The sequence below is a fragment of the Dermacentor variabilis genome, chromosome 7 (genome assembly GCF_050947875.1).
Source record: "Dermacentor variabilis isolate Ectoservices chromosome 7, ASM5094787v1, whole genome shotgun sequence".
In the NCBI taxonomy this organism is placed as follows: domain Eukaryota; kingdom Metazoa; phylum Arthropoda; class Arachnida; order Ixodida; family Ixodidae; genus Dermacentor; species Dermacentor variabilis.
The window spans coordinates 148,858,856-148,879,295 of NC_134574.1; the positions used below are offsets into that span (position 1 = coordinate 148,858,856).

At 48.8% G+C, this 20,440-nt stretch overlaps 1 protein-coding gene across 1 annotated transcript in view; it reads left to right on the forward strand.

The window, feature by feature from the left end:
* Positions 1–20,440, forward strand: part of LOC142588886 (uncharacterized) — a 98,550-nt gene that overhangs the window by 70,794 nt on the left and 7,316 nt on the right. Inside the window, exon 4 of the mRNA XM_075700703.1 lies at positions 293–409. Coding sequence (XP_075556818.1) covers positions 293–409 — 117 coding nt within the window. The remainder of the gene's footprint in view (positions 1–292; positions 410–20,440) is intronic.

Below are 20,440 nucleotides of genomic sequence, written 5' to 3' on the forward strand. Positions count from 1 at the left end.
TGCATTGCGAGCAGTTATGAATGTTATGCGTAGTCAACTGTGAAAATCTTAAGATTTGACTTTTGCTGGCCATGCCGCTCGGAACTCTTTACCAGGCTTTTGAGGTGTGCGTGCGTGCGTGCGTGCGTGCGTGCGCGCGCGCGCGCGCGTGTGTGTGTGTGTGTGTGTGTGTGTGTGTGTGTGTGTGTGTGTGTGTGTGTGTGTGTGTGTGTGGAGGAGGCGGGGAGCGCAAGTTTTCTACCTTAGCATGTTTCTTCCGTTTACACTTGGTCGTAATTTCTTATTTTTACAGTGGACAACAACACTGTGGAGGATGCTAAAGATTCCCTTAGAAGTTTATGCCTGGACCACAACGGCACAGACATTACCTGCCATACCGTCGCTCCAGAGGAAGTGTGCTGCAAGTGCTGTGAGTTACATTACATATAGGGTCATTAAGTTTTATTGGGATAGCAATATACAGACTGCCTTATTTTTTCGGACTACGCATACATATTTTTTGTAAGAAAGGCTATTATTATAGAGATTGTAATACACCCCTACTTTTAAATGTTGAAGATAGTGCCTAATTTCACATATTGTCACGTGGTCGTGACGTCAAGAACACAGTAACAATACTGTGAAAGGCAATTGGGCGAACCCGTGCCCACAAAACAGGCTACACTTATAGCACAACGAGAGCGGCGAACGCAGTCGGCGATCGTCGAAAAAATCTGATCTGCGGGTCAAGCGCGTCGGCTTTTATACAAGCGTCGTCGAATATTCTAGAGTAATCGCTGGGACCCGCGTGCCTTCCACAAAGATCTACATTATTCGCGTCGCGCACACATGCGATCAGATTACACAAGGTTCGGTCGCAGACAGCGGATGGAAGCGTCGATAACATTCCAGAAACTTCGGATATATGTAGGTTAGTCCCGCGCTGTGCGATAACATTTGTTAGGGGGCGAAACGTGGTCGCCCGGCAAAGATCGTGTCAGTACTCCCCTCTTAGAAAGCATCGACCCGATGCTGCAAACAAACGAAAGTAAAAAAAAAGCACTCGTAGCAAAGAAAACAACAAAATAAGGAAGTTCGTCAGCGTCCATAAAAGGGCTTAAGGCGCACCACGTGGACCACTTCAGATCGTGCGCGGCGCCACTGTGAATGCGAAATGCCGTCTGGCACGACCTCATAGTCCAGTGCGCCAATACGTCGGATGACCTTGTAGGGTCCGAAATAGCGTCACAGTAGTTTCTCACTGAGTCCTCGTAGGCGTATCGGGGTCCATACCCAAACACGGTCGCCGGGCTGGTACTCGACGAAGCGTCGTCGGAGGTTGTAGTGTCGGCTGTCGGTCCTCTGCTGGTTCTTGATCCGCCGGCGGGCGAGCTGTCGGGCTTCTTCGGCGCGCTGGAGATAGGTAGCGACGTCAAGGTTCTCCTTGTCAGTGACGTGCGGCAGCATGGCGTCGAGCGTCGTCGTCGGGTTCCAGCCGTAGACCAGCTTGAACGGCGTGATCTGTGTTGTTTCTTGCACCGCCGTGTTGTAAGCGAATGTTACGTACGGCAGGACGGCATCCCAGGTCTTGTGTTCGACGTTGACGTACATCGCTAGCATGTCGGCGAGGGTCCTATTCAGCCGCTCCGTAAGACCATTCGTCAAGGGTGGTCGGCCGTTGTTCTCCTGTGCCTTGCCTGACTGTATTGCAGAATGGCTTGGGTGAGCTCCGCTGTAAAGGCCGTTCCTCTGTCGGTGATGAGGACTTCTGGGGCGCCATGTCGCAGCAGGATGTTTTCAACAAAGAATTTCGCCACTTCGGCTGCGCTACCTTTCGGCAGTGCTTTAGTTTCAGCGAAGCGGGTGAGGTAGTCCGTCGCCACAACGACCCACTTATTTCCAGTTGTTGACGTCGGAAAGGGTCCCAGCAAGTCCATCCCGATCTGCTGGAATGGTCGGCAAGGAGGCTCGATTGGCTGTAGTAATCCGGCTGGCCTTTTCGGCGGTGTCTTGCGTCACTGACAGTCTCGGCATGTTCTGACATAACGGGCGACGTCGGCGGTCAGGCGCGGCCAATAATACCTGTCGTGTATCCTCGATAGTGTCCGGGAATATCCGAGGTGTCCAGTGATCGGATCGTCATGTAGGGCGTGCAATACTTCTGGACGAAGTCTTGACGGGACAACAAGAAGGTACTTCACGCGGACTGGTGAGAAGTTCTTCACGAGTAGATTGTCTTGAAGCGTGAAGGAAGATAATCCGCGCTTAAATGCCCTGGGGACAACGTCGGTGTGCCCTTCCAAATATTGGACGAGGCCTTTTAGCCCCGGGTCTGCCCGTTGCTGTTCAGCGAAGTCTTCCGCGCTTATCATTCCAAGGAAGGCCTCTTCATTCTCGTCATCTTGCGGCGGCGGGTGAATGGGGGCGCGTGAATGGCAATCGGCATCGGAGTGTTTTCGTGCGGACTTGTAGGTTACAGTGATGTCGTATTCTTGTAGTCTGAGGCTCCACCGCGCCAGTCGTCCTGAAGGATCCTTTATATTCGCTAGCCAACACAGCGCGTGATGGTCCCTGACGACTTTGAATGGCCTGCCATAAAGATAAGGGTGAAATTTAGCTGTAGCCCAAACGATGGCGAGGCATTCCTTTTCGGTCGTAGAATAGTTGCCTTCCGCTTTTGACAGCGACCGGCTAGCGTCAGCTATCACCTGTTCGACTCCGTTTCTCCTCTGGACTAGAACGGCACCGAGGCCTAGGATACTGGCGTCAGTATGAATTTCTGTATCGGCGTACTCGCGAAGTGCGCAAGTACCGGCGGCGACTGCATGCGTCGTTTAGGTTCTTCAAATGCGTCGGCCTGCCGCGTGTCCCACTTGAACTCAACATCACATTTAGTTAGACGTGCCAACGGCTCGGCGATGCGTGAAAAGTCCTTGACAAAGCGCCTGTAGTAGGCACACAAGCCAAGGAATCTACGCACTGCCTTCTTGTCGATGGGTTGCGGGAACTGTGCGATGGCAGCTGTCTTTTGCGGGTCTGGACGGACACCAGATTTGCCGATTACGTGGCCCAGGAACAGAAGCTCATCGTAAGCGAAGAGACATTTTTCCGGCTTCAGAGTGAGCGCTGATGACTTGATGGCCTCTAGTACTATCGCAAGCCGCCTGAGGTGATCGTCGAAATTTCCGGCGAAGACGACGACGTCATCCAAGTAAAGGAGACCGGTGCGCCACTTCACTCCTGCTAAAACCGTGTCCATCACGCGCTGGAACGTTGCAGGCGCCGAGCACAGTCCGAATGGCATAACCTTGAACTCGTAGAGGCCGTCTGGGGTGATGAAGGCTGTCTTTTCGCAATCTCTTTCGTCTACTCTTATTTACCAATAGCCAGACTTGAGGTCCATCGACGAGAAGTATTTAGCGTTGCAGAGCCGATCCAATGCGTCGTCTATTCGTGGGAGGGGGTATACGTCGATCCTTCTTCGTGATCTTGTTCAGACGACGATAATCGACGCAGAAACGTAGGGCTCCGTCCTTTTTCTTCACCAAAACTACAGGAGATGCCCACGGGCTTTTGGACGGCTGGATGATGTCGTCGCGCAGCATTTCGTCGACTTGGTGCCTTATAGCCCCACGTTCTCGCGTGGAAACTCGATAAGGGCTCTCGCGGAGTCGTCGAGCACACTCTTCGGTTATTATGCGATGCTTTGCGACTGGCGTTTGTCGAATCCATGATGACGTCGAAAAGCACTCTTTGTACCGTCGAAGTAAGCTTCTCAGCTGTTGTTGCTTAATCATGGGGAGACTTGTAGGTTACAGTGATGTCGTATTCTTGTAGTCTGAGGCTCCACCGCGCCAGTCGTCCTACGCTCGTCGAGGCACATGCGGCAGAATCCGAGAGGACAAACTTATTGCTGGTTTCCAGAATTTCCTCGATGTAGGCAATCGTCGTGCCCTTGTTTATGTGCTTGAACTCCTGGCTGAAGTTTGTCAGCAACACTTTGTGTTTCCTCCGTGCAGTCGAGCGATTCCTCTAGCTACGCAAATTTCACGGTCGAGCAGTAGACGTTGGTCGCCTTCGATGACGCCTTCTACGTCAGCGGGTATTTCGGTGCCGACCGAAATAACAATGCTCGAGCGAGGCGGGATGCTCACTTGATCTGCGAGAACACTCAAGTCGTGGTGACTACAAGAGCTCTCCGGCGGTATCGCTTGATCTTCCAACAGCGTTATCAATTTTGACTTCAGGTCTATGATTGCGCCGTGTTGCTTCAGGAAGTCGATGCCGAGAATGACGTCTCGTGAACACTGTTAGAGGATAAGGAAGGTGGCAGGGTAAGTCTGGTCATGAATGGTTATTCTTGCCGTGCAGATTCCAGTCAGCGTAATGAGGTGTCCTCCAGCGGTTCGAATTTGAGGGCCTACCCATGCAGTTTTAACTTTCTTCAACTGGGCCGCGATGTGTCCACTCATTACGGAGTAATCGGCCCCTGTGTCCTCTAAGGCGGTAACTGCGTGGCCGTCAAGAAGCACGTCGAGGTCGGTGGTTCTTTGTCTGGCGTTGCAGTTAGGTCTTGGCTTCGGATCACGGCTGCGTCGTGTTGAACTGAAGCTGGAACGTCGCATCGTCAGGTCGTCTTTCGTCGTCGTATTCTTTGCTTCCAGACTTCGTCGGGACGGCGGCGTGCCGTTATGTCGTCTGCGGCGCCTTCGTCGGCGGCGGAGGGTCTTCGTCAGTTCGACGAACAGCAACCGCACCTCCATCGGTTGCTGCTTTAAATTTTCCGGATATGGGCTCGCTGACCGGCCCCTGGCTGGGCCAGTGTATGGTCGGCGCTGCTGCGACAGGTAATGGCCTGGTGATGGCGAACGCGACGGTCGTCGAGAGCTCCACTGAGTAGCCGCGAGGTAGTCGGCGATATCGCGAGGGCGTTCACCTTGCTGCGGGCTAGGAGCGTTGACGGCGAAACCTCGCAGTCCCATCTCCCGGTATGGGCATCGTCAGTAGACGTGACCCGCTTCCCGGCAGTGGTAGCAGAGCGGGCGGTGGTCAGGAGCGCGCCAAACGTCTGTCTTCCTCGGGTAGCTGCGCTGGGCGACGGGTGGGCATGCTGGCGGCGGCGGTGGTGGTCGACGGAATTGCGGCGTTACGGGGCCCTGGCGCGGTCGTGGAGCGGGACCTTGACGGCGGGCGACGGCGGCGTAGGTCATCGCTTGCGGCTGAGGCTGCGGCGATTCAGGGGCTACTCCAAGTTGTTGTTGGAGTTGCTCACGTACGGCGTCGGCAATCGAAGCCACTTGAGGCTGTGATGATGGGAACAGCTTCTGTAGCTCCTCCCGCACGACCGCTCGGATAGTCTCGCGTAGGCCGTAGGCCGGAGTGTCCCGTGACTGAACTCCGGCGTAGTTTGTCGAGTTCGTGCGGCGGTCGAATTGCCGGTTTCGCATCTCGAGTGTCTTCTCGATGCTGGTAGCCTCGCGAAGAAACTCGTTGACGGTCTTCGGTGGGCTTCGTACCATTCCGGCAAAAAGTTCCTCCTTCACAGCACGCATGAGTAGGCGCACTTTCTTCTCCTCGGGCATTTCGGGGTCGGCGTGGCGGAAGAGACGGCGCATTTCCTCCGTGAAGATATCGGTTGTCTCATTAGGTAGCTGCACCCGGGTTTTTAATAGCGCTTGGGCTCGTTCTCGGCGTACGACGCTTGCGAATGTCTGCAGGATCGCGAAGCCGCTTCGGAACAGCTCCCAGGTCGTTAAGGTGGCTTCTCGGTTCTCGAACCACGTCCTGGCCGCGTCTTCCAATGCGAAGAAATGTCGCAGTTAGTAGTCGCTGTTTCAGTTGTTAAATGGAGCGACTCTCTCATTCGTCTCAAGCCAGCTTTCCGGGTCCTCGAACGTTGAACTGCGGAACGTCGAAGGCTCCCAGGGCTGCTGCAGCACGACGGGGGACGCTGGGGCTGCCATTGGGGTGTACTTGGTGGCGATCTTCCTGGTCGTCTCAGGCAAAAGTCCGTGCTCCGGGGGCAGTCCTTGCAGCCTGCGGCTACCTCGCTGGTTCTTGGCGACGTTGGTGTTGTCTTCCGCGTGCGGGCTTGGGTCACGGCTTTGTGGGGGCGTCTGGTACATGAACGCAAAGCACCTCCACCAGATGTCACGTGGTCGTGACGTCAAGAACACAGTAGCAATACTGTGAAAGGCAAAACTAGATTTTATTGGGCGAACCTGTGCCCACAAAACAGGCTACACTTATAGCACAACGAGAGCGGCGAACACAGTCGGCGATCGTCCAAAAAATCTGATCTGCGGGTCAAGCGCGTCGGCTTTTATACAAGCGTCGTCGAATATTCCAGAGTAATCGCTGGGACCCGCGTGCCTTCCACAAAGATCTACATTATTCGCGTCGCGCACACATGCGATCAGATTACACAAGGTTCGGTCACAGACAGCGGATGGAAGCGTCGATAACATTCCAGAAACTTCGGATACATGTAGGTTAGTCCCGCGCTGTGCGATAACATTTGTTAGGGGGCGAAATGTGGTCGCCCGGTAAAGATAAATACAGGTGTCAATATTAATCAACGAATTTCTACGCTCACTCCAACCAAAATCTGAGACCGAACGTGCGTTGCAGCTACGTCTGAGGGAAACGCTGTGCGAGGATGGGTGTGGGACGAACTTTGAATGACGGCAAAGTCGAGGCAAATGCTGATACAGCGCGTCACGGCAGATGCTTGCCACGCAGAACGCGCTGTATTACAATTTTTACGATCGTCGCCAGCGTTACTATCAGTGCGATCTTCCCTATAATGCTTCGGCATGTTAGAGTTTAAACCAATTTGCCCCCTTGAGGGCGTTTTGCTGTGCCTTTACCTAACACCCTTACACCCCACAATATTAAAGTTTGCACCCTTTGGGGCTTATCTTGTCCCATATCAATATACGTCGTCTGTCTTGCAGGCATTTCCTTTCTTTAACGCTGCGAGCGCAGTACTTCCAGGTCACGAACGGCATGCACGGTATCAGCGTGACACAGCATTCTCGCGAGGAAAGTAACGAGCGCAGAGTTTTCAAGGAAGGAAAGGCATGCAAGGCAGATGACGATTATGGTTGTCGGATAATATAGACTCTTAAAATGAAAAAAACCTTTGGGGCTTATCTTGATCCACGACGATAATCATCATCTGCCTTGTTTGCGTTTCCTATGCTGAAAACTAAGCGCTCGCTACTTTCCTGTCGAAGATGCGGTGTCACGCCGATAACGCGCAAGCCGTTCGTGACTTGGAAGTACAGAGCTCGCAGCGGTAATGAAAGGAAATGGATGCAAGACATGACGATTATTGTTGTGGGACAAGATAAGTCGAAAAGCGTGTCAATTTTTTAAAGCTTGTAAGTCCCAAAAGGTGCCAACTTTGTCGATACAGCATTAAGAAGGAATTTCCAAAAACCAAAACGCCCATTCTATAGGTGCGTTGAGTTCCTTCCCATGACACCCTTTCCGGTAAAGGGGGCCAGCCATGCCATTACACTCATTTATTAGAAGCCATGCATGCAAGTTCTCTTCATCGCAGCACTTTGCTATTCCTGTCAATAATCACCAAACAGCGCCAGCTAGAAGGAGAACCACTAAAGCGTGGTAGATGCTGCATAGACCAATATGTCACACTGAAGTCCGCAGAATAAGGGCGGAATTTTTTTTTTAGTTCCTCGTCGTTACAATGTGATTAGGCCACCGTCGAACACAACAGAACAGCCTGTAAACATGAGAGCAACCGAAATACACCGCCATACATAAGCACGGAACGTCCATAAAAACACTGCTCACGCTTGCAATACCCATGTACCTTCTTACAGGCTTATATAGCCATGATGTCTTGGCGTGCAGAGCAGTATCAATGAGCATCTTTAGTCTATGTAAATAAACAATAAATGTCCGCAAAATGTTTGTTTTGATTTACTAAGCTGATAGGCACTTCAAAACCACACATGCCTGTTAATTATAAAAGACGCTACTATTAAACTAGCTGCTTTCAATTACTAACACGGTGGCTACACGTGCAAAGCAGAGGTGTCTAAATACCTCCTAACACCCTTAGCATCAAAAGCATGTTTTAGGTGAACAATTAAATCTGCACAAAAAGAGAAAGGTTGTTTCGGTAATTAAAACAGGCTTGCACACATATTTTTGCAACTTGCTATTTGGCAGAAAGGTGTTCTAGATACTGAAATTTTTCTTAAGTGTGGGAAGTTATTTTCAGTATATATATATGCATTATTCAACCGCTAAGGCTGCTATGATCAAGTTTTACGGCCTTGATTGAATCATTCCTCACATTTTTTTTACAGTTACTGCGCTCAAGGAACAGTCATAAATGATTTCATGCATAGCTTGTCTGTTATCGTACATTTTTGACTCAGACACAAAACAATATGAGTGCTCATAATCTGAAACTGATCTTTCATTGGCACCGGCGAGATGCCATTGCAGGTCCTACGAAGCTTCCTGAGACATTCAAAAGTGCTAAAAATTTTGCCTCTTCAACTGATAAATCGAAGCTTTGTTTGCATACGATTCCATGGTTTTGTCTTGTTTGGTCGATCGTTTGTGTTCTCGTCGAGTATATTGGCACTCACTTAAAAAAATAAGGAGTGTCCGGCGGCAACATTCAAGTTTTGACCCCCATCGGAGAGCCCAATGCCTAACCCCCTAACCACGACCGCACGTACAGTCATCTTGTGCAAACACCAACTAACACTCTCAGATGGTCGCAACACGCTGATTATGATGGTGATTACTATACTATGGTACATACCCACCACAGAGGGATTAGCCATATATCGGGCGGAGCGCCAACTAGCTCTCAGAGATGATCGTCGCGTCTTGATTATTATATATGATTCCCGTAATGTGGCATGCACATCCCCACAATGGTGGATCGGTGAAGAAGCGAGTCTGCATGTTGACTCTGATGACCTTAATTCATTAATAAACCTCTTGCTCTTTATATACGTGGCCAAAGGACGGTAAGAATAATAGGCACGCCATAGTGGGGGACTGCGGATTAATTTGGACTACTTGGAGTTCTTTACCGTGCACCTACTGCGCGTAACACAGGCGTTGTCGCACTTCGCCCCCTATCGAAATGAGGCCGCCGCGGCCGGGATTCAAACCAGCACACTCGGCCTTAGCAGCACATCGTGAAAGCCACTAGGCCACCACGGCGGGTTATGAGAGCGATAATTCCCGTATACGCTCAAGATGGAGGGATAGGCGAAAGTGGGAGATACATATCGTTCCAACACCAGCTTGCTCTGTGACATGATCCCTGCGAGTTGTTGACTATGTTATCCACAATATGGCACATACCTACAAATGGTGAATTCGCCGAAAAGCGTGTGCACATGTTGTCTAATGATGACGATTTCCATGCAATTGCACATGCCCACAACAGGGTATTGGCCAAGAAGCGGCCGGTACATTAAGAATAAGTAAGAATAAACTCAAGCTGTTACGGTTCACTGTGTGCCACGATGAAGGAAACGGGCGCCAAGCGCCTACGACACGACGTGCCTATTCGTTACGCTCGTCAACATGAAAAGACTTGTCTGTCGGATGCATGCGATGGCATTATGCACCAGTGAAAATCCTACTCTCCCTTGTCCTACGTTCACCCCCTCTACGCCAAAGGGTGATTTCTCTCCGAATTCCTGCGTATGGGTTGCCCAGTGTGTTCACTCTACGTTACCTACGCTATCCCCACCACCACCCCTACACCAGTGAGTGGGTTTTTCTCCGTATTCCTCTGTGTGAAATGCCAGGAAGTGCTCTTTCTCTGTATTCCTCTGTGTGAACTGACCAGCGTGCTGACACTACCCTCTACCAGGGATCAAGGGAGAAAAAGGTTGCCCTGATGATGTGGGACATAAGAAGGTCGGCAAGACGCCAAAGACACATATTCGCTGCTCATGCGTGCAGGGGCACGTACGCTGAACATTGTTGGTACCTTTTGTATTGGAGCGCCCCGCTAACCCGTAACGGCGTATTAAACTTCTGATATTGTTTTTACACCATTCTGTCTTCCCTGGCGAAACCTCTTCAATGGTCAATCTGGTTCGAGCTCCAAGCAGAGGCGGTTGAAGCTCGCCGAAACGCCGTGCCTATAGCAACTGGAGGTACCAGCTCGTAACAATCGGTGGCAACCATAACAAAGCCTATACAGTATTTGTCACATTGCATAGCACGGCTATGCGAGAGCATATGTGCGGGCTAGTTTGCTTTGCACCACAGGGGGAGGAATGAAATAGGCAAATTTATAGCATTTCATTGCCAGTGTCACGGCATCTTTGCATCCCATAGATATGTGCCTTGTATTGGCATAATCTTTATGCCGACAGAAATTGGCGCACTTAGATGCATTGAACAGGTCTGACTTTGTAAGGTAAAACTATTCTAATATGGTTTTATTCCAATCTCCTGACGTCGAATTTGCGTAACCGCCACGCAAGCATCGGGCGGTGACCGGCAGGGTTGTCTGAAGAGACCAATCAAACGCTCTCCTCATTTATAGGAGGTCGGTCACTTTTGTTTGCTTTAAAAACGAATAACATTGCCTACACTGAGCGGCTTGTCTTACATAATTGGCTGACAAGAGGCGAGGAGCACGCTCAAGCGTAGAGGGATTACATGGGACCGAGCCAATGCACTGAACCTCGTTAACCGGATGAATAGGGTGGTGCCGACGTCTGCGATTGGTCCGCTTTCCCTTGCTTAGCTTGCGGTGGCTGGAATAAAATCGCGGCGGCATGCAACGGAAGGTTCAGAATGCTGCTAAAACGGATCCTCAGGAAAGGAGAGTTGGCACAGCGAGGTCGTAAACGTGCCGAAAGCACTCGAAAACGTTACACGGCCATGCAAAAAGTTTTATTGTACGCAAATAAACCCATGCTCTCCGGCAGGTACGAGTAGCCAGTGCCTTAGCGATTGGCGTAAGCCATCTTTTATTCCTTTCGGGACGGGGCAGCATTCGACTATTCAGAAAAAAATTCAGGAAAATGTTTTGTTCGGCATTGTAATGCATCTTTAACGCCTAAACCTCACTTTGACGCGGTGAGTTTTCGCGGTTTTGTGACGTTGCGTGGCGGGCAGCTGAAGTGGGTGCAGCCTTAAAGCTTTTGACCAGTAGCCGAGGTCTAATGGTGAAAAGGCGTCAAATTATAAATGACTGTTTTTGTATTGTTCGATCCAATCATGTGTAATCAGTGTGTACACTTCACGTCGGCTGGGGAGCTATAAAGTTTTTTTGACGTGGCGTGACAGACAGGCGAAGTGAGGGCGTTTCAAAAAAGTTTTTGACCAATCGCGGATGGCTGATTGCATAAGAGGAATAGAAAAATTTGGAATAGCTTTACGTTATAGCGCTCATGCACTCTGAAGGCACATTCAAGCCGTCGTCGCCACCACCAGAGAAGTCGTGCTGTCCCAGTGACGGCGCCTGCGGGGAACACGTTCGGAGGTTACGCGGAGTCCGTTTTCCTGCGAAAGCGGCGATTGAGACGAAGTGGACGCATGACGCATTGACAAAGCTAAGCTAAATCGCCAAGGTGGTGGAGGAGAAGCAAGGGCGCTATAACCTAGACGTATTCCAACGTGTTCCTATTGCATTTGTGCCATTAGCGCTCCAGATTGGTAGAAGAAGTTTCGAGCCATGCCCACTTCGCCTCTCTGTCACCCGACGTCACGAGAAGCGCGAAAATCTCTTATCTCATTTCAGTTGTACGTACTTATGGTGCACAATTAAGCCGAAAGAAACTTAATAAATATTTCTGATTGTACGCCTTTTTCGCCGTTGTATATAGCCCTCCGGTATTGGTGTGACCACTTCGCCTTACTGTCACGCAGTCGTTCCAAAACCGCATTAATAACTCACCACTTGAACGGGACGTGCACGCGCTAAAGATGCATTCATATGCCAAACAAAATTGACATTTTTTTTCCGGAATATGAAGACTGCCCTTATCCGAAAGGAATAGAAGATGGCTGTCTGCCGATGGCTCTGGCATTGGCTACTCGAAACGGCTGGGCAGAATGAATTTATTTTCTCACAATAAACATTTTTTTGCGAGACAGTATACCATTGTCGAGCTCTTTCCGCCACGTATGCGATATCGCTCTGCAATTCTTATTCGCTGAGGATCCGCTTCAAGCACACCTTTAACTTCCCATTGCACAATGCCGTGGTTTTCGACCAGCCGAGCTCCGCAAGCTAAGCAACGGGAAGCGGACCAATCGCAGAGGCCGGCACCACGTTTTGTCCCCCGGTTAGCAACTTTCACTGGGATAGCTCGGCCCCTCCCAAAGTGCTCTTTACGTATGAGGAAGCTTTAGCTAGGGCCCAACTCGGACGTGGTCTATTCAAATATACGTAAAACGCAAAAACGTTTTTCTGAGATAACCCCTGAACCGATTTTAATGAAATGTGTTGCATTTGAGAGAAAAAGCTGTATTCTTGTGACTATTGCAATCGGAATTTAGATTTATGGTCTGAATTCTGTTTAAAAAATTTTCAAATATCCAAAGGCGTGAAAAATATTGAAGCCTGAAGTTTACAAATTAGTAGCTCTGCATCAAAAACAGATATCGCGGTTCTGTAAACGGCGCCCATTGGATAATTGAAAGCGGACGAATTCGATATGTCATTTTATATCTTACGTGGATTCCTTACGTTGTTTACAAGGGTTCTGCAAATGATGTATTTACGTATTAGTAAACATTTTGATATTGTAACACGTCAGTTGTACCCGCTTTAAATGTACTATTAGATGCAATTCACAGAATTAAGGTATCATTTTTCGTTGCTGAGCTTGAGAGTTGTAAACCTGATAGTTTCTTTTTCTAAAAATTTCTTATTTTTGCCACTTTTTCATAAAAAATGGACGACGTAATTAAAGCATTCGAAACCAACAGTGACTAGATGTTTGATTTTACGCTTTTCTTTTAAATGCAACAAATACTGCCAAATTTAGTGCAGTGGTTGCCGTCAAAAACGAGTTCTCCTTTTACGTGCATTTAGACAGGAGCAGCCGAGCTAAATCTTCCTTTTAAGGCAGATGTTTAAGCTAGTTATAATTTGGACAAATACATGTTCCAACGCGTATGAGGAATGCAAACAGCTTCAGACACAAAAGTATGACAATTCTTTTGTCTGTGCACCTCTTTTCATTTTTCTTAGGAGCTAGAACATGCCTTTGCGTTCTCCACTTGTGCACGTTCACCTCTTCTTGTCAGCCTCATAGATAAAGAAATATTACCATAGAACCAACCTTCGAATTATATGTTTAAGCGTCCCTCAGCGTGTCATGCTATGTGGTAACACATACATATTTGTGTAACGCATATTTAAATGTGTACATCCTTGCAATTTTTAACCACAACGCGTAGGCGTGACCACATGGCGGCGTCAGTCGCCTCCTGAAGCGAACAGCGCAGCAGAATGCATTTGGACCGGAAATCGCCTTCCGCGCTCGCGCATACTTTCGCCGATCCCGCCTGCTCTCGCCGCTACAGGGCAGTTAAGACATAGCGCGAAGCAGCGCTCTGTTTTTTTTTTCATATTCTTCTCAAGCTCTTGCGGTATTCATAAGCTTTACTATGGCGTACCAACAGGTCTATATTGCCACGTTGGGTCACTGAGTACGTGGCAATGTGTACATGCGTGCCGCTATTCAGCGAACGTCTCTCGCGCCTACATGGGTCACTACATATGCGGGGCTGGGTAGGGGCCGATTTTCAATTGGAACTCCTTGACGCCGACTTCGAGTACTGGGTATGCGCCACTTTGTCTGTGCTGGTCTCCGATGAACCTCTTTGATGCCAAGTTCGGTCACTAGGCATGTGCCAGTAGGTGTGTGCCACTCTTCAAAATGAACGTCTCTGACGCCGACTTAGATTAGATTTTAGTGTTTTACGCGCCAAAACCACTTTATGATTATGAGGCACGCGGTCGTGGAGGACTCAGGAAATTTTCACCACCCGGGGTTCTTTAACGCGCTGCTAAATTGAATTACACGGGTGTTTTCGCATTTCGCTCCCATCGAAATGCGGCTGCCGTGGCCGGGATTCGATCCCGCGACCTCGTGCTCAGCAGCTCGACACCATAGCCACTGAGTAACCACGGACGCCAGTTGGGTAACTACGTATTCGCCTATCTACAATGACAAAAGAGATCCCTTAAATTTATGCGGTGCTTAGCAAAATCGAACCCACCCGACAAGGATTCCTCAAGGACAGCAACCTGACGCATTAGCAGGCTGTGTCGCAAATGCACTGGGTATGCGCCGCTTTTCAACGAACCTCTCGTCAAACTGGGTCACTGTGCATGTACCACTACGTACCACTTTGTGTGCGGTAAGCGAACGACAATTCTCGGCGTTCGCAGGCCCCGGCACGCCACGGTTGCCGTCTTGGAGAACACGCGCGAACCTCTCGGCAACGCCACTGGATGGCGCACTTTGTCGAGGAAGAAGCGCCGGAGCAAAACCCAGTTGCCGCATGGCGAGGTTCTCAGCACTCGTACGCACCGGCATGCCATGCGTTTCGGAGGCCACACAGAGGCTTCGCGACGGTGACACTAGATGGCGCCGAGTGTTCTTATGGAAGCGCCAAAGAGAAATCCAGCCGCAGTGCAGGCGCTGTACTAACTGGTTTTGACGCTGGAAATGAGTTGTGTTGCTACATGTTGTTCAACGCTGAACGCATTACCGTGTGTAGTCACCGTAAGATGGGTTCTGCCGAATTTTTTTCTTGCGGAGTTCATCGGAGATGGAGACTATAGAATTATGCCGATTATTTTGTTTATACACCTTTTACACTGCATATTACACTGCAAAAGACTCCGGAGTCTTTCAAAGAGCTAACATGACGTCACGAACACTTTGTTGAAGCTCCCTGGTTCTTTGAGTTCTTGATATCAATATGAGCATATTGTGTGCGTTATCATGGGCTGATCTAGCAGTGTCATCAGCAATGTCCTTGTCGAAAATGCCACATGACAAGGCAGCCACTGAAAAATAATATCATGTCCGTTTGCAACAGTGCGATTGTCGATATATGTTATTTTTAAAGTAAACTTTTCATAGCTACCATGCCGCAGTGGTGCCTGCAGAATTTGAAGGCTGTTTGGGTATCGCTGAACACTCCCCATTTCCATGCTAATTCCAGTTCAATATATTCATTAGCGACATGAAGGGAAGAAGGTTGAGCAGAAAAAAGTTTGACCTAAGCAAGCAGTACTCCACGCAGGGGCGTCTGTGTCAGCAGGCGTTTGGTGTGTTGCGACGCCTCATACCCGAGCACATGAAGGTTCTCTGCCGAGTCCAACCGTACGCGGCTTAGCGTTGTCCGGGCAAAAGTTCGGTCCTGGAGGTTAAGTTAATGCCGAGTGTTTGGACCTTTACTGCTGGTACTGCTTTACAGCTGGTCGTGGGCCAGCTGTACGCAGCTGTACGTAACTTGTTTAAACACAAATCCTGCCACGTCCCCTTGTTGGGCTCCATGGTGGGCGGCTGGCACCACTGCCGAAAATTACATGTTACTTATGGCAAGCTCTTTCCCCTGCTTGCTGATCGCCCTCAGGAATGAGGGCGCACTGAAGAAGTATTCCAGATTTTTGGACAGCAGGAAGAAAACTTTCCGAGATATCACGTAATACATTCAGAGAAACCAGTAAAGACAGTGAGAATGATCTCACCTTTAGTAGTTGGCAAGTCACTGAAGTTCTTGGCACAGGCTATGAACCATCAAAGATGCATGGCGAGCGGTCATATCCTTCTGAAGCTCCGTGACAAGAAACAACATGAAAACTTACCTAAGCTAGTGCCATTCGGAGACATACCGGTTATAGTGACCCCACACCGTACCATGAATACAATTGGAGGCGTCGTTTCCGATAGTTATTTGATAAAGTTAACCGAAGCTTAACTTCTAGAAGGATGGAAAGATCAAAGTGTGATTAATCTCAAGCGAAATAAGATGTGTCGAGACGGCAAATAGGTCTATACCAAGCACTTAATACTTACATTTGGCTCAAGCATCCTGCCCCACACTATCGAGGCACGATATGTGCAGATCCACATCAGAACGTATGTCCCAAATCCTCTGCGATGTTTCAAATGCCAGCGATTTGGCCACAGTTCACAGAATTGCCGAGGCCGCCAAACCTGTGCTAAATGCAGTGCTGTGAGCATCCATCAGAATCCCATGAAAATACTCCACACTGTGTCAAGTCCGATGGGGAGCTCACCGCCTACTCGCCGTTCTGCCCGTCATGGAAGACAGAAAAGGAAATTGGAACTATCAAAGTCAAAGAGAATATTTCATTTAGAGAGACAGAAAGGCGGATGTCATACCTGCCCAAGAGCAGCTTTGGCGGTGTGGCGTGGCATGGGGCAGCGACACAACGGCTTCCGGCGACATTCAGTCCACACACAGTGAGCCGCCAGTGACACCCTCCGCCCACTTGGCAGGTGCAGCTAGCGTAGCTCTGCCGCCCCAGCGGATAGCACTAAACACATTTATCATAATTGAGACACATACAGTACAATGGAATGCTAGAGAACTTCATAACTCGACGATATTAGAGAGCTCCTGCACAAACATAATTCAAAGTTGCTGTGTGTTCAGGAGACACATCTTAAATCTACACAAAATTTCTCCGGCTCCACTATTTTCCGGAAAGACCGAGACGACGTTGCTGCGTCGTCCGGTGGTGTAGCAATAGTTGCTGACAAGTTTGTAGCTTGTCAACATGTGGCCCTTCAGACGCCCCTTGAGACAGTGTCAGTTCGTACAATTCTTTTCAGTGAATTGGTAACTGTGTGCTCCATTTATATGCACTCGAATCATCACTTCGAAAAAAAAGATCGGGGTTTTGTAATCTCCTTGATCAGCTTCTAGAGCCTTACATCACTATGTGGGCTCACAACACGATGTGGGGAGACAACACGATGTGGGGAGACTTACGATGCGACGCGAGAGGTCGATTCATAGAAAACTTAGTAAATGCAGGTACATGCCTGTTCAATAACATCGAACCAACCTATTATAATATGTTTCACAAATCTCATTCTTCTATAGACCTCTCTATTGGATCGGCAGCTTTTATCCCTTACTTAGAGTGGAGCGTTATTATATATCCTTACGGAAGTGACCGTTTTCTTAAAATTCTAAAATTAATTCAACATGAACGTCCTCTTGCGCATCTTCTGCCAATTGGGATCATTTAAGGAATCGACCTACCTATCACGACATTTTATCATCTATTTTAACACTGATGAGGTGGTAGCATATTTTACCGCTTTTATTATCGAGGCAGCAAATAACTTCAATCCACAATCAAGCGGTAGCTCATCCAAAAGACGAGTTCCGTGGTGGAATGAAAAGTGCAAGGAGGCGCGGAGAAAATAAAATAAAATGTGGGGCATACTTCGCCAATCCCCAACTGCCGAAAATTTGATAGAACTTAAAACAGTAAATCACGGGAAACGCGAACGCGACGGCAAGCTAAGAAGGCAAGCTGGGAGAGGTTCTTGTCCGGCATAACCTCATACACACAGGAGACGAAAGTATGGAACGGGCTAAGGAGGCTTAAGGGACAACAAATCCGTCCATTGCAAGGAGATTTTTAAGGAGAAATGGAGGTGAAAATATCGCATAAAGTGCAGCGTAGTGACTGTCTCTCATGAGAGGACAACTGCCACTGGTTGATAAAGAAACAAACAAGTTGGAAGGCCAAGCCGGCGCTGTGGGTGAACACTTCGAATGCGTGTTTAGCTCCACTCACTATTCGGAGAACTTTCTGAAATATAAAGCAAAAGAAGAACTTAAGCCACTGAATACTAATGTGTAGTTAAAAAACCGAGCCGCAACTTTCACAGTGCATTAGCATTTGCTATACAAATTGCAGGTATAGTTTCAAATATTTCGTTTATCTACATTGAAAATTGCATTATATCTTTGTATTTTGTGGTTTTGATGGCACACTGTATTTAGACGCCATAGAAGAACTAATCAATGTTGTTAAAAGGCACTAGGTTATAGTATTCTATCTGCGTGTGAGAGAAAGTCTCGTCCGACGATATGCTTGTCACGATGTTCCAGACGATTAAAGTGATACAAAAAAGTGAAAGTCACAGTTTCGCCCGAAAGGCGAAGCATCTTTTGCGATAGCAAATTTGTGGACAGCTAAACGAAGAAATGGTAGTAGTTTTATCGGCCGTATAAACTCGTAAACATTCGCTTACTAACTAAATTAACAAGTATGGTGTAATGCGAGCACAAGAAAACATGAACACATCTCACTCGATGACCGCGCACATTCGCTGTAAGAATACTGGCGCGAGGAAGTGCAGCAGCAGCAGCGAGTGAATTGACCTTCGTGCTGCCTTTCGTTTCAACGCGAACTAAGCGACCAGTACTCAGCGCACACGAAGCTGTCAGCTCTCCGCGTACTTTGTCCAAATTGCAGACGCTTGCAAGATAGTGCCCACGCGACCGCACTGAGTCGCGCCATATGCAGTCGCCGCTGGAGAAGAACACACCCCGTTGCCTTGCGCGCGATGAAAGAGGGCGCCCTTACTCCCCGCTTTTTCCCTTGCGCGCTCGTATTTGAGCCATCATGGTCGGCTCACACTCACATGATTTCACTCGCACACACAGCATGCGGCGCGCGGCGACGATATTATCACATTTGGACTTTATGCGGAACATCAGGGCGACGCCGATGACTACTGCAGAAATGCGCCTGAAGTGTCCAGATAGTTGCTATCATAATAAGAGACAGATGCCGCACACTGTGGATATCGGTATACGTGAAGCTTTTATGAGTGAGCAAGACAAAATGACAGATTACAACAGATGCATGCAGATCAGGGAAAAACGCGTCCCTCAGCCACTATGGGGGACATTGTAGACCAGCGTAACTGATTTAGGCGCTTGGTTATGAAACATCAAGCTGAGCCGCTTCGCGCGGTGAGGTATTCACAACTGCTCGTCTTGGTCGGAGGAGCGATCCACAGAAAAAAGGAAAGACCATCGCGCTGAAAGCGAGCAAGCAGCATGCAGCAGGCATCGACACCTGTAGCCGTTGCAACGTTTTCGTTATCCGCTACATGCGTTGTACCTCTCATCGCTTAAAGAAATTGGGGCTGCGACCAGATGTTGTTGCTTTAAATATTTTTTTGGAGCCAGAGAACTACTATGGACATCGGTCCTCATATTTTGCTGTTTGGCGGGGTTGTCAGGTTTATTTAAAGTAGTGTAGCTGCGCTTTCCTTAAGAAGTTCAAGACGCTTTTCAGTATTTCTTTTCACTTCTGCGGCTGTCCTGTCGGGTAAATCCACTCTCGAAAAGAATTCTGTCTTTCCTCAATAGGGAGGTCTTGATTACCCAGTGCCCACCAAGTCCCAAGCACTGCCGTGTAAGGTGCTCCAGGTTTGCCGCTTGTGGACCGGGAACGAGGGGCATGGCTCGTGCGGATGTGCTCATGATTGTGTTTGTCTAGAGTTTGTGTGCGACGTTCATCTAGCTTCGCCGTTGTTGGCTATCATGGAATGGATCTTCATGTCCCTGCTGGTATGCTTGCCGGTTAATGATATTCGAAGAGCGATCGTCTTACTGTATGTACCGCTGTGCCGGTCCTGATTCTCCGCAAAACGGGCCATTGCTGCTCGGCCATTGCCAGTGGATAGTGGGTTCTCTTCAACGGAGATCACATTCGTGAGCACGGTTTTCCATTCTGCCTCTTCGTGGAGAGCTGATTTTTCGAAGTCGAGTTCTGAATGTTCGTCGAACTAATCTCCTCTTCGGATATTGATGCTGATCGGAGGGGAATGCCACGGTAGTTGATCTTTGCTACGTTTGTGAGCTGGCTGGCACGGGTCTGATTCGTAGTCTAGAAGATATTCTCTTGCGGTCTTATAGGCTACCACGTTACTGGGTATGCGTTACTGGGTGTGCGGACAGGCTGGCATACCAGCCTGTCCGCACACCAAATGGACCTGGACTTGTCTTCCTTTTTGTAAGAGGGCTCTGGCTTAGGCATGTATTCATGTGATCGTCTGGCTTCGCGACACGGAATATAAGACACGGACTGAAAATGTGAGTATAAGTGAGCTACTGCGCTCCTGATAAACAATCACAATCGCTCTACAATCATGATAAACGTGGCGTCTAGGGCCGTGAAATTGACGGTTAGGTAAACATTTCCTGATGTTTGAATAGCCCGAGCATCGAGTGACACTTTGGTTTCTTGCACAGCACTGTCGGTTCACCTCCTGAGAAGACAGGGAATAAATACCATATGAATCAGAAGAAAATTGAAAAAAAGAAACAGTACAGAACAGGATTCGTGGGTATTATTATAGATATGATATCAGAGTATAAGTTTAGTCATGAGTTGAGTTACCGAAAT